Source organism: Stenella coeruleoalba (assembly GCF_951394435.1).
Source record: "Stenella coeruleoalba genome assembly, chromosome: 9".
Taxonomy (NCBI): domain Eukaryota; kingdom Metazoa; phylum Chordata; class Mammalia; order Artiodactyla; family Delphinidae; genus Stenella; species Stenella coeruleoalba.
Window position 1 is genome coordinate 54,620,600 of NC_137155.1, and position 14,045 is coordinate 54,634,644.

Genomic DNA, 14,045 nt, shown 5'->3' on the forward strand with positions numbered 1-14,045 from the left:
AGTGGTGCTGGGAAAACTGGACAGCTACATGTAAAAGAATGAAATTAGACCACTCCCTAACACCATACACAAAAATAAACTCAAAATGGATTAGAAACCTAAATGTAAGACAGGGCACTATACAACTCTTAGAGGAAAACATAGGTAGAACACTGTTTGACATAAATCACAGCAAGATCTTTTTTGATCCACCTCCTATTGTAATGGAAATAAAAACAAAAACAAAGAAATGGGACCTAATGAAACTTAAAAGCTTTTGCACAGCAAAGGAGACCATAAACAAGATGAAAAGACAACCCTTAGAATGGGAGAGAATATTCGCAAATGAAGCAACGGACAAAGGATTAATCTCCAAAATATATAAACAGCTCATGCAGCTCAATATTAAAAAAAAAACAAACCACCTAATCAAAAAATGGGCAGAAGACCTAAATAAACATTTTTCCAAAGATGACCAAGATGCACATGAAAAGCTGCTCAACATCACTAATTATTAGAGAAATGCAAATCAAAACTACAATGAGGTATCACCTTACACCAGTTAGAATGGGCATCATCAGAAAATCTACAAACAACAAATGCTGGAGAGAGTGTGGAGAAAAGGGAAACCTCTTGCACTGTTGGTGGGAATGTAAATTGATACAGCCACTATGGAGAACAGTATGGAAGTTCCTTAAAAAACAAAAAATAGAATTACCATTTGATCCAGCAATTCTACTACTGGGCATATACCCGGAGAAAACCATAATTCAAAAAGACACATGTGGGGCTTCCCTGGTGGCGCAGTGGTTGAGAGTCCGCCTGCCGACGCAGGGGACGCGGGTTTGTGCCCCAGACTGGGAAGATCCCACATGCCGCGGAGTGGCTGGGCCCGTGAGCCATGGCCGCTGAGCCTGCGCATCCGGAGCCTGTGCTCTGCAACGGGAGAGGCCACAACAGTGAGAGGCCCATGTACCACAAAAAAAAAAAAAGAAAAAAAAAGACACATGCACCCCAATGTTCATTGCAGCACTATTTACAATAGCCAGGTCATGGAAGCAACCTAAATGCCCGTCAACAGACGAATGGGTAAAGAAGTTGTGGTACATATATATGATGGAATATTACTCAGCCATAAAAAGGAACGAAACTGAGTCATTTGTTGAGATGTGGATGGATCTAGAGACTGTCATACAGAGTGAAGTAAGACAGAAAGAGGAAAACAAATATTGTATGTTAATGCATGTATGTGGAACCTAGAAAAATGGTACAGATGAACCGGTTTGCAGGGCAGAAGTTGAGACACAGATGTAGAGAGCAAATATATTGGACAGCAAGGGGGGAAAACCGCAGTGGGGTGGGGATGGTGGTGTGCTGAATTGGGCGATTGGGATTGACATGTATACACTGATGTGTATAAAACTGATGACTAATAAGAACCAGCAGTATAAAAAAACAAACAAAAAAATTAATAATAAACTTTCTTTGGGTTATTTGTATGGAAATATGTTAATATAAATGTTTCAGACATTACATGAAATTTCTAAAAATCTTATATATTCTGGTATAATGTTATAAGTCATAATTCTAGTTAGTACTTTAAAACATATATCTCAGAAATAACTAAAATTCCTTGTCAACTGCATTATTATGAATTTTCATCAAATCTTTAACTGTGGTCATTTTTAAGTCTTTTGTCATTTACAGACAGTTCTGGGTGTACTCTGATGCTTTTACAAAAATGTTCCCATAAAAGGATCTCATCTTCAAGGAATTTATGGAAAAGACTCTGACAAGAACAGGTTTCTGGTAACTGACTATACTGCTGAACTGAATGAATAAGCATTTTCAGAACTCTAATGGAAAACTGATGAATTCATAAAAGTTCTAACAAAAGATCAAGATAAAAGAAAATTAATTACATGGGACTGAGTGAACTGATGAGGATGATTATAATTTTTGTGACTTTCTCTTTGAATAAAAAAAAAAAAAATCCCACAAGGACTCAGAGGCAAAAAATACACAAATCAATTTTCACTGCAAAGTAAAGGAGCTGTTACAGTGGAGGATTACTGGACTGAATGTCAATATTATGACATACTATGAGTGTATTTCGTGTTCGGTAATTACAATCATTGTTGCTTTTGTTGTGGTCATCCATTTACAATGCTTGGTGTCAGTTTATCTCTTGTAAAAATAAAATACAGTGTGTGTGTGTGTGTGTGTGAGTTGTGGGAAAAAAAGAAAAAAATATTCTTTGTTATTGCATATTTTTCCTACTGATTATATTTAGAATGAGATTTAAAAAAAAAGAAATTGAAACTGTGATTAAAAATCTTCCAACAAACAAAAGTCCAGTACTAGATGGCTTCACAGGTGAACTCTATAAAACATTTAGAGAACAGCTAACACCCAACCTTCTCAAACTCTTCCAAAAAAATGCAGAGGAAGGAAAACTCCCAAACTTATTCTATGAGGTCACCATCACCCTGATACCAAAACCAGATAAAGATACTACCAAAAAAGAAAATTACAGACCAATGTCACTGATGAATATAGATGAAAAAATCCTCAACAAAATACTAGCAAACAGAACCCAACAACACATTAAAAGGATCATACACCATGATCAAGCGGGATTTATCCCAGGGATGCAAGGATTCTTCAATATATGTAAATCAATCAATGCAATACACCATATTAACAAATTGAATAAAAACCATATGATCATCTCAATAGATGCAGAAAAAGCTTTTGACAAAATTCAACACCCATTTATGATACAAACTCTCCAGAAAGTTGGCACAGAAGGAACCGACCTCAACATACTAAAGGCCATGTACGACAAACCCACAGCAAACAACATTCTCAATGGTGAAAACCTTAAAGCATTTCCTCTAAGATCAGGAACAAGACAAGGATATCCACTCTCACCACTATAATTCAACACAGTTTTGGAAGTCCTAGCCAAGGCAATCAGAGAAGAAAAAGAAATAAAAGGAATACAAATAGGAGAAGAAGAAGTAAAACTGTCACTGTTTGCAGATGACATGATACTATACATACAGAATCCTAAAGATGCTACCAGAAAACTACTAGAGCTAATCAATGAATTTGGTAAAGTAGCAGGATACAAAATTAGCACAGCAATCTCTTGCATTCCTATACACTAATGATGAAAAATCTGAAAGAGAAATTATGGAAACACTCCTATTTACCATTGCAACAAAAAGAATAAAACACCTAGGAATAAACCCACCTAGGGAGACAAAAGACCAGTATGCAGAAAACTACAAAACACTGATCAAAGAAACCAACAGATGGAGAGATAAACCATGTTCTTGGATTGGAAGAATCAATATTGTGAAAATGACTATACTACCCAAAGCAATCTACAGATTCAATGCAATCCCTATCAAATTACCAATGGCATATTTTACAGAATTAGAACACAAAACCTTAAAATTTGTATGGAGACACAAAAGACCCCGAATAGGGCTTCCCTGGTGGCGCAGTGGTTGAGAGTCCGCCTGCCGATGCAGGGGACACGGGTTCGAGCCCTCGTCCAGGAAGGTCTCACATGCCGCAGAGCAACTAAGCCCGTGAGCCACAACTACTGAGCCTGCGCTCTAGAGCCCAAGAGGCACAACTACTGAGCCCACGTGCCACAACTACTGAAGCCCGTGTGCTTAGAGCCTGTGCTCTGCAAAAAGAGAAGCCACCACGGGCTTCCCTGGTGGCTCAGTGGTTAAGAGTCTACCTGCTGATGCAGGGGACACGGGTTCGTGCCCCAGTCTGGGAAGATCCCACATGCCGCAGAGCGGCTGGGCCCGTGAGCCATGGCTGCTGAGCCTGCGTGTCTGGAGGCTGTGCTCCGCAGCGGGAGAGGCCAGAACAGTGAGAGGCCCGCATACCGCAAAAAAGTAAGTAAATAAAAATTAAAAATAAATGAGCAGGGCTTCCCTGGTGGCCCAGTGGTTGGGAGTCCGCCTGATGATGCAGGGGACACAGGTTCGTGTCCCGGTCCGAGAAGATCCCACATGCCGCGGAGCAGCTGGGCCCATGAGCCACAGCCGCTGAGCGTGCGTGTCCGGAGCCTGTGCTCCGCAACGGGAGAGGCCACAACAGTGAGAGGCCCGCGTACCACAAAAAAATAAATAAATAAATAAATAAATAAATGAGGAGTATATAAAAATTATATGTAATATGTTTCCAATTTTGTTTATAAAAAATTAGATGCAGAGAAAGAAAAGATACAATCCAAGTGTTAATGGGAATTAACACTTGATGGAGGAATTTTTGTTGATTTGTTTTCTTGCCTTTCTATATTTTATACATGCTCCTCTGTAATAATGAGTCAAACTCCCCATTTTTGATGCTTAATGTTTCAAGCCCACCACCCCCTCTTTTCTTTCTGTTACACATCTGGGCAGTAGGGTAAGAAACCCTAGGTGGTCCCTCCATTGGCACCAGCAGGAAATTGAAAAGTTGTAATAAGCCCCAGCCTACATGCAGAACCCTCACCACACCTCATATTCATTAGAGGAACTGAGCCCATCTCTTATCCCCTCCTTCTCTCTAGCTATTTTTGGACCAGCCTTGGGAACCTGCCATGCTGTCCCCAGAAAAGCTTCGTTATGTGAGTAATAAAACTTTTCGCATCCTCCTGATGGATACGTGGCATCATCAACCTCAACACCAAACCAAATTTGGGGAAGTAAAACCAACCCACTCATGCTGAGGGGCCACAACATCTACAAATGAGCATGTTGTACTTTTATACCAAAACTGCAATATTATTTCTTAAATATTAAGCTATAACTTTTCATGTCAGGCCTGCAGACTTTTCTCATTTTACGGAAGGATACGTTTTTAAAACAGTAGGCAAAGAAACAGGAGAACTGATTATAAGGTATCGCCTTACAGTCACTCAAGACAACATGTGTCTAAAAGAATCATCATCTCCTGTTCTGGAACTAATTGTACAATATAACCAAAGAAACATACCTGGACTCAGAAACTGGTCTTCTGTGAGTACATCTCCCAGGGTGACAGATAAAAACTGGTATTTGGGTCTCTGCCAGCACCACAATCTCTTTTTTTTGGTCACCAGACTTAGAAGTTGTAATTTATCAGAGTCATTCAAATTTGATACTGTGATCAGGTTACCTCCAGCATCAACTTCTCTAAGAAAATTCCTTGTTGCTTTGGCAAACATTTTGAGAGCTCCAGATTACCTGAAAAAAAATATACAGGAAGTTGTTATTTCGTGACTTTTTTTCTAAAATTACCTTATTTCTCCCTAGTATCAATCAGTATACATGAAAGAATACCTTCTCCTTAGAGAAGCCTCTAGTTTGAGTTCAGTTGATGTCTAAAAAATCAAATTGAAATACTGAAAGAGAATATGTATATAAATCCAGATAGGCTAGGTTATGCCTCCAAATCTCGGTGGCGTATAACCAGTAAGGTTTATTTAGTGCTCACACTACACGTCCAAAACAGGACAGGAAGGCTTTGCTCCTCATAGCCATTCAGGGATCCAGGCTGAAGGGGCAGCCGCCATCTTGAATATCATGTCATCAGCCAACAGGAAAGAGAGTTCTGAAAAGTCTCACACCAGCAATTAAATGCTCTGGCCCAAAACTGACACACGTCACGTCCACTCACAATTTGTCAGAACTAGGCAGATGGCCTCAGCCAACCACAATGGTCAGGAAATACAATCCTACCAAGTATTTGGAAGGCAGAGACCTGGGAATATCTGTTGAACAGCGTACTGACTACCCCAATTTGTATCTTACTTATGACCACTTCTTTGAAGGGTCAAATGTGCTTTTTCTCTACACTGTGTGATGTCCCCTGTTCATAAATGGGAAGTGACTAGCTATTACTTTTAACCCCAGAAAGGAAAGCCCAGTCACTCTTCAGCCGGAGGGAAAAAAAAGTAAGAGACATGTTGGAAGATATAAAAGTACTACATTCAATGGAAGATGTATATACTATTCAATAAATGGTGTCAGAACAACTGGCTAAACATCTGGAAAAAAATAAAGTCAGATCCCTAACTCATGCCATACACAAGAGCAAATCCTCAGTGGATTAGAGTGTTTTTAAGGAAAAGTGAAACCATAAAGTACTAGAAAAAAATACAAACAAATATTTGTACAATTGTAGGATGAGAAAGGCCTTTAGGAAGACAAATGGCAAACTGAGAAAATACTTATAAAACAAAGAACCAGAACATTTAACATATACAAAAAACTTTTACAAACCACATCAAGTTTTACAAATACTGTAGTAGATACATGGGCAAAGGTTATAAACAATTCACAATACATAAAGTGCTCACAGCTGTACATATGCATATGAATATATACATATGCGCGCACGCACACACACTATCATTATTACTCAAAAAAAGCACAAATTGAAAGATTTTTTTAAAACTATAGTCAACAGTTAAAATGTCTAATGCACAAGAATTGTGTTTTATTTATATTTGTATCCTGGTGTCTGGCAGTCACATAGATAACAAAATCATAGAATTTAAGAGCTGAGATAATCTTAGATGTTAATCAGTTCAACCCACTTTTCTTTACCATGAATCTTCTCAAGGGCATAAAAAAATTGTTTTACTATCACTAGTTCTTCTCTAAAGTACCTTTTCTTATATTATTGTATAGCCAACTAACCCTGTTCTTATATCAGAGCACTCATTTATTCATTTATCAAAATATTTATTGAATCGGTGTACAAGGCAATATTTGGGAGCAGCAAGGTCGTGATGTCCAGGAGACATGGTTTTGTGTAGATATGCCCATCACCAATTCTTTGACAGACCGAGAGTTGCTTTGCAAGCTCTGGGACTGGTTCCTGCACTGCCAGGTTCTAGAGAGGGGAAGCGCAAAGGATAAGGATGAAGAAGGCTCAGTCCTGGTCCTGAAGGCCTGTGCCTCCTCTGGGGGAACCAGGGCAGCAGGAGCCACTGGAGGGGTTATATAGGGAACAGTGTGATCAAAGCGGTCACTTAGAAAGATCTTCTGGAAGCAAAATAGGAAACCAGCTGGAAGGGAACAATTAGACAACACACAATGATGCTGAACTACGTTGGTGGTGTAAGGGTAGAAAAGATGCTGGTTTGGTGGTTTCCCGAGAAGTCTGGTTGGATGTGAAGGTGCTGATGAAAGAGAGGAGACTCCCCAGCTTGGCCTGCGGCTAGCTCAGGCCAGGGTCGGCTGATGAGATGGGGATGCCAGCTACCCAGAGAGGGATCCAGAAGGAAGCGGACTGCTGGGGACAGCAAGACAGTAACTGCTGAGAGTGCATCTAGGATAAGGTGTAAGGCTTATTTTGTCAAACACAAGGAAAGAACTTTTAACGAAATAAGGTCTCCCAGTGACCCGGGGGATTTTACCCTGCTTGTCCAAGAGAAGAGCCACAGCAGAAGCTGCCTCAGTTCACCATGGTGATCAGGATCTCCATTTTTATGGGTTTTATTCTTTCCTGGGACAACCTGGAAGGGAGTTCACTAACTTGCCTTCAGATTAAACAGGTTTCTGAAGAAGCCAAATCAGGCTTGCCATCAAAAAATAATAAAATAACAAAACCCAAACCCATCCGCTATGGGCAACAAAGCCTTAGTGATGACACCAATCCTCCCCAGAGGGATTAGAGGATGAAGAGAGAGAACTCCTAAATTAATTTTTCATTTTGTTTTTCAATCTAGCATCAAATACGGCCTCTTGACAGTGTAGGCTGCTTTAAAAAGAGTTAATGGAAGTGGCTATTGCTTTGGATGTTTTTATAAGAACCAGGTTTACTCAATCAAGGGACTCAGAATATTCTCCTTGTGAAGGTAAAGTTAGAGGCTTTTTTTTTTAATTACTATGTTTGAATACACAATATATTTACTTGGCTCTAATATCTAAACTATGGAAAAAGATATACACTGAGAAATCCCATTTCTACCCAGGTCCCATCTACCTTTTCACCCCTCTCCCCTTCAGGTATATCACCTTCATGTTTCTTTATACAAATATAAGTAAAAAGGAGTGTACACACTTTTCTGCATCCTACTTTGTCATGTGGCAATATATCCTGGAGATCTTTCCACGGTTAGAACCTTCTGCATAATACAGCTTCATAGTACCCCTTCACATGGATGTACCATTGCTTATTTAACCTGTTCAGTATTGCTGATCACTTGGGTAATTTGTAAGTTTTTATTATTTTCAAAATGCCACACTAGGGCTTCCCTGGTGGCGCAGTGGTTGAGAGTCCGCCTGCCGATGCAGGGGACACGGGTTCGTGCCCCGGTCTGGGAAGATCCCACATGCCGCGGAGCGGCTGGGCCCATGAGCCATGGCCGCTGAGCCTGCGCGTCCGGAGCCCGTGCTCCACAACGGGAGAAGCCACAACAGTGAGAGGCCCGCATACCGCAAAAAAAAAAAAAAAAAAAAAAAGCCACACTAAATACTGCTAAATGTATGTCTTCTTCCTACATGGGCAAGAGTATCTGAAGGGAGATTTCTAGAAGAGGGATTGCTAGACCAATGGTAAATGCATCTATAATTTACAGGTTGTACCATTTTGCAGTCTCACCAATAAGGTATGAAAGTATCAGTCTCAGCAACAGAGTATGGTATCAATCTTTTGTATTTTTTTTCAGCCTCATAGGTGAGAAATGGTTTCTCAGTGTAGTTTTCTGTTTGTTTTTTTGGTGGGGTCGTGTAGATCAGTTGCCAATATCTTTTGTTTTCTTTTTAAATTAATTATTTATTTATTTTTGGCTGCATTGGGTCTTCGTTGCTGTCCGTGCGCTTTCTCTAGTTGCGGCGAGCGGGGGCTACTCTTCGTTGCAGTGTCTTCTCTTATTGCGGAGCATGGGCTCTAGGCACACAGGCTTCAGTAGTTGTGGCTCGCGGGGTCTAGAGCGCAGGCTCAGTAGTTGTGGAGCACAGGCTTAGTTGCTTTGCAGCATGTGGGATCTTCCTGGACCAGGGCTCGAACCCGTGTCCCCTGCATTGGCAGGCAGATTCTTAACCACTGCGCCACCCAGGGAAGTCCCTCAGTACAGTTTTAAGTCATGTTATTTTAATACAAGTGAAATCAAGCATCTTTTGTTTAAAGCTTTTTTATATACCTTTTTCCTAACTGTTTGTGTCTTTAGCCCATTTTCTATTGTTTTTTTCTTTATTCCTAGGATCCTTCAATGGAATAGCAAGATGAGCCAAAGTACAATATATGCTAGAAATTTAATACAATACAGTTTATCATGTGGCATTGGGAGCCAATAAGCTATTGTCTGATTCTCAAACATCTAAAGTAACTGTCCAGCCAGGAAAGATTAAATAATATGCCCAGGGCCCACCAAAGGATCTAGAACCCATGCTGCCTGGCACAGACAAGCACAATAATGTCTCAAGTAGAAATTAGACTTCGGATTCAAATTTCCAAAATGCTCCAACCTGGAAGGAGATGAAAATGGCCTCATGAGAGACCAAGCTCAAAATGCTCATGGCCTAAAACCCCACTGCACTTCACAGTGGTACCGAAGATCCTGGGCTCTCTCATTTGGGCCTGAAGAATTCCATGAGCCAACAGTTCCTACTTGTCTGCCTATGTGGCTTCCCAGCTCGAAGCAGATTAGAACTCAGAGAGCCAAAGTGAAGGTGGTAAGGATATACAAGCTCGAATGAGACTCCTGGACAAAAGACCAAGAAACCAAGACAACAACACAAAGTCAGAAGAGTACATGGCCAACTGGGACCACTGGCTCCTGGGAACAAAGACTCATAGAAATAGTTGCCAGGGTAATGATAGCATAAGAAGATACTACAATCACTCGTGTCCATCCTCAGGACTGATTCAAAGTGATGGAATGATCACATCTTTGAGTTGCAAAGGACCCGCTTCTTCCTAATATCCAATTCAGGATTCTTCTCTGGAGCAGCTCTGGTTGATCACTGGGCCTCTGCGTGAATAGTTCTAGGAAAGAAACCTGAACCTCGAAATCCACTAAAAGGGCGGGGGGGGGGGGCGGGGGGCAACTGTATATCGAGTACCTGCTGTGTGCCAGGTACTGGGCTAAGTCCTTTCTACACATTTCCTCATTTAATCTCCACGACAACCCTGAGTAGGCATTGTCCATATTTTACAGATGTGGAAACTAAAGTTCAAAGATGTTAAGTAATTTGCCCAAGATAACAAGAAAAAAAGTAGCAGCCCTGACATCCAAGAGCCTGCCTGGTACCATCAGCTAGCCCTGGGGTTGCTGGCAGTGGCCTGGCGTTTTCCTGGTCAACGTGAACATCACAGAACGTCGACATCTGGCAAGGGCACTCTGTGGTCATGATAAATCAAGACGAAAACAAGACCTCTCATAGTCTTATCTGACCACAGACAAAATACGAACACTGTCTAAACGACAAAAATGACCAAACACTCCCACCATCCCCACCAACTCTAAGCACAAGTGACTGCGGTTCTCAGCCAACCACAGTTTTAGCCTCACTCCTTTCAGATAAAATTTATGAAGATACTCCAGAGAATTTCCCTCACTTGCTGACAGCATCCAATTCAGAGCAAAGTCCTATCTCCTTAAACTCTCCCCCAAATCGCCTACAAGCCCAAATCCTGTAACTCCTTTCTGCACTCAGTTACAGAGACGCCCAGGGTTCCCCATGGAGCGAAGTCTTCCTCATTCAGCGAGCAATGATCCATCCCCTTCAACTCCACCTGTGTTCCCAGAGGTCTTTGACTAGAAGGCACTGAATGTCAAGTAGCGAAACAGTGCTGAGCCCAGATTCCAAACAAGGTCCACCTGCCTCCCAAGCCTGAGCCCTGGACCACTCTGCTCTGCCAACTCCGCCGTCAGGTTTTGTTTGTTTGTTTGTTTGAATGTGGACTACATATAATTTGTTTTGTAAAGTAAGAAGAGGTGCTCAAAAGGGTAAACTTCAGTTATGGCGGAAGCAAAAACCATGGCCATAAAACACATTATTTCTTCATCATCTAGGAAAATGAGACACCGCTGTGAGTACTTGTCTCCTAACAACTTCAGCACATTTTGAATTTAGTTTTCTAAATAAAGTGAAATTGAGTCTATTAAATTAAAACAGAGGTGTCATCCTTCTGTATCTTCCGGTGCTTACAGCCCAGTACCTTCATTTTTATAATAAGAAGGCAAATTAAAGACAAAGTACTCCATCATTTCTTTCTAAAATAAAAAACAAATGATGATCGCAAGACAGGCATGAGATTGAAAAAGGAGTCAAGGCAAAGGCAGCAAAGGCTTTTAGGAAGTGGAGTGGATAACAGGAGACTGATTAAGAATAAAGAACCCTCTGGTCCCCCTGAGGGTTCAAAAAGAACAAAAAGAAAAGCACTTTTGGAAACCATAAGGCTTCCTCCTAAAGCAGGCGAGCTAAGGGCAGCAGCTGGGGGCTTGGGCCGCATTTCTCAGATCTCTCTAATTGGCTGGGCTCATCTTCTCCCGGCTGTTTTCCTTTACGAGAAGAGTTCATTGGCGGTGGCTTTGGAAAACGATTAATTTACTCTGCATTTATTCAGCTGTTTCTCTGACCTAACAGCAATATTTCATTCCACTCCAACTAGCCTATCTCTTAAAGGCATCGATCCCAAGGCATCCGCCCCTCTGAACAGTCCTCTGAACAGAGTAGACTCTCAATGAGAGGTTTTTTTGAACACTGTACAACCAGCGCCTTCCTAAGACCGCCCTCTGGTCTTTCCCGGTCAGGTGCAGATGGGAAGGAGTCTGGAATCTGCACGTTGAGGCCCCGTGAGCAGCGGTGATGTCATCCCACCCAGGCCGAGAACTCCCGAGGGGCTTGGCCTCCTCCACAAGCTCGGGGCCCAGTATCCAGCACCCCAGGGATGGGGACTTGGTCCAGCCCAGAGAGTGAATTCCACGCCGGCCCCCGCCTTCCTTCCACGCACATAAGCGCCCCAGCGCCCGGCCACGGACAGCCTAGCGCACCCGGAGGAGAAACCGGAAGACAAAGAAGTGGGGAGAGGGCGCAAAGGGTTGGGGGGCGGACAGTAAGTACCCGCTGCCCCAGCAACAGCCAGGGAAGGAAGTGGCAGTGGGAAGGGGGAGGAGAGGGGATGGGAAAGGGGTCGGGGGACAGAGACGGGGGCTGGGAACGCGAACGAGGAGGGGACGCCATGGGGCCGGCGGTCCAGCTGCGGGCAGCCCACCCATTCGAACCCCATTGGACTAACGGGCAGACGGGAGGGTGTCCCCTAGAGAAAGAGCCGCGCGGGCTCGGCTCCCCAAGGTCAGGGCCGGATCCGGAGCCGAGCCGGCCGCACTTACCTCCCTGCAGCCTCGCGCCCCGCGCCCGCAGCCTGCCGAGACTTAGAAGCCCCGCGGGTTGGGCCGGGCCGGGGCGGGGGATCGCGAGGGAAGGGGGCGGGCGGCGGGACCTTTGCTTCGTCCCCGCCCCCTGGAGCCGGGCGGGGCGGCCGGAGGAGTGAGCTCCGAGAACTTGCGCTCAGGAGTATTGAGTTCTTCCACAGGGCCTGGAACGAGGTCCCCATACGCTCTGGGCATATCCTTAGGTTAGTTACCCCACCTCCTTATATTTTTGTCAGTAAATCTGTCCCTGACTATTCAAATGAAAAGTACAGCCAGTCCACCACCCTACAGGAACACGCCCTAGTTCCTCGCCTGCTTTATCTCCTTTGCAGTATCACCATCTGATAGACTATACACAGCATACTTACTTCATGCATTATGTTTCTCTTCCCTAGAATGTCAGCTCCACGAGGGGAGGAGCTTTTGTGTGTTTTGTTCACTATACCCCACAACTAGCATAGTACCCGATGGATGGTTGATAGTAAATAATTGTTGCGTTAATTAATGCATCCTCTTGTTTCTAGACTGTAGGGGTCTCACTCATCTTTGCAGTACTTGGCACAGGGTAGGTGAACAATTAATTAATGGTTGTTGGATGAATGAGTGACTTGAAATGGTCAAGAGAGAGAGGTGGTCCCCTTTTGGTGGCCTGCCTGGCCAAAGAGATTAGACAGTGGAAGAAAAAGAGAATCACTGTCTTGGCCCTGTCAAGACTTATTAACCTATGCTATTGGTTCTCTGTCCTCAAAATTATACAGTGATGACTCTGACTTGTTACAGAGATTATTGTCTCCTGACCTTGGCCATTAACCTCAAGAACATCCTTATAAGCAGCATGTTCATGAAGTTCCCACCAATAAGCCCAGCCCTCTGTCTAGATACGTAACCACCTGTATCTGAGAGTACCTGAGATTTTTGGTGCAACAGTTACTCCATGGCTTCAAATTCTTTGCTTTATTTTTTTGTCCTGTCCACTGGCTTTCAATTAAATGCTTGAGGAAGATAGTATAAGATCAGCGGCTAATATTTACGTAGTACTTTCTAATTACTGTCACCAAGCATGGTTCTAAGTACCTTACATGCGTTGATGGATTCATTTACTTCTCACAGCACCTGGTTGGAGGTCCAAGTTACAAATGAGTAAACTGAGGCAAAAGATGGGAAGCCCACCCACCTGAAAAGCGATAGAGCCAAGATTTAAACCCAGATCATTTGACACTGTAACAGAGCAGGATCCTACGGGGCCTTCCAGGAATAGACCCCCTTACCCCATATCCTCTGCTGTAGCTCCTCTCAGCAGTACTGAAGGAATAGCATCTGATGCACATTTCCTGGGTTGCTTTACAGATGCTTAAACCACCACCAAATGGAAGAAATTAACTACTTGATGACCATGACCACACCTGCTGGCAGCTAAGGATTGATAACGTTAACCCCTGTGACACCGCCCTCACCATCACATACCCTGGAACACCCCTCCCTCACCTGGCCTTTAAAAATGCTTTGGTGAAACCCGTTGGGGAGCGCGGCTGTTTTGAGCACTAGCCGTCCTGAACTCCTTGCTTTGTGCCCTGAAATAAATACTGCACTTTCCTTCCCCGCAACCCAATGTCAGTAGTTTGCCTTTACTGCGTGAGAGCGGGCGGATCCAAGTTTGGTTCGGTAACAACACCATCTGAGCTTT

General features: G+C 43.2%; 1 protein-coding gene across 2 annotated transcripts in view; it reads right to left on the reverse strand.

Moving 5' to 3' along the window:
• GSDME (gasdermin E) overlaps positions 1–12,384 on the reverse strand; it is a 73,840-nt gene extending 61,456 nt beyond the window's left edge. For both annotated transcript variants that reach the window (XR_013829821.1, XM_079931867.1), the window contains exons 1-2: positions 12,320–12,384; positions 4,987–5,216 (exon numbers count right to left, since the gene is read on the reverse strand). Coding sequence is in view for 1 of the 2 variants with exons in the window: in XM_079931867.1 (XP_079787993.1) it covers positions 4,987–5,197 (211 nt within the window). In the remaining variant the exon portion in view is untranslated. The remainder of the gene's footprint in view (positions 1–4,986; positions 5,217–12,319) is intronic.
• Between the last annotated feature and the right edge of the window lie 1,661 nt (positions 12,385–14,045).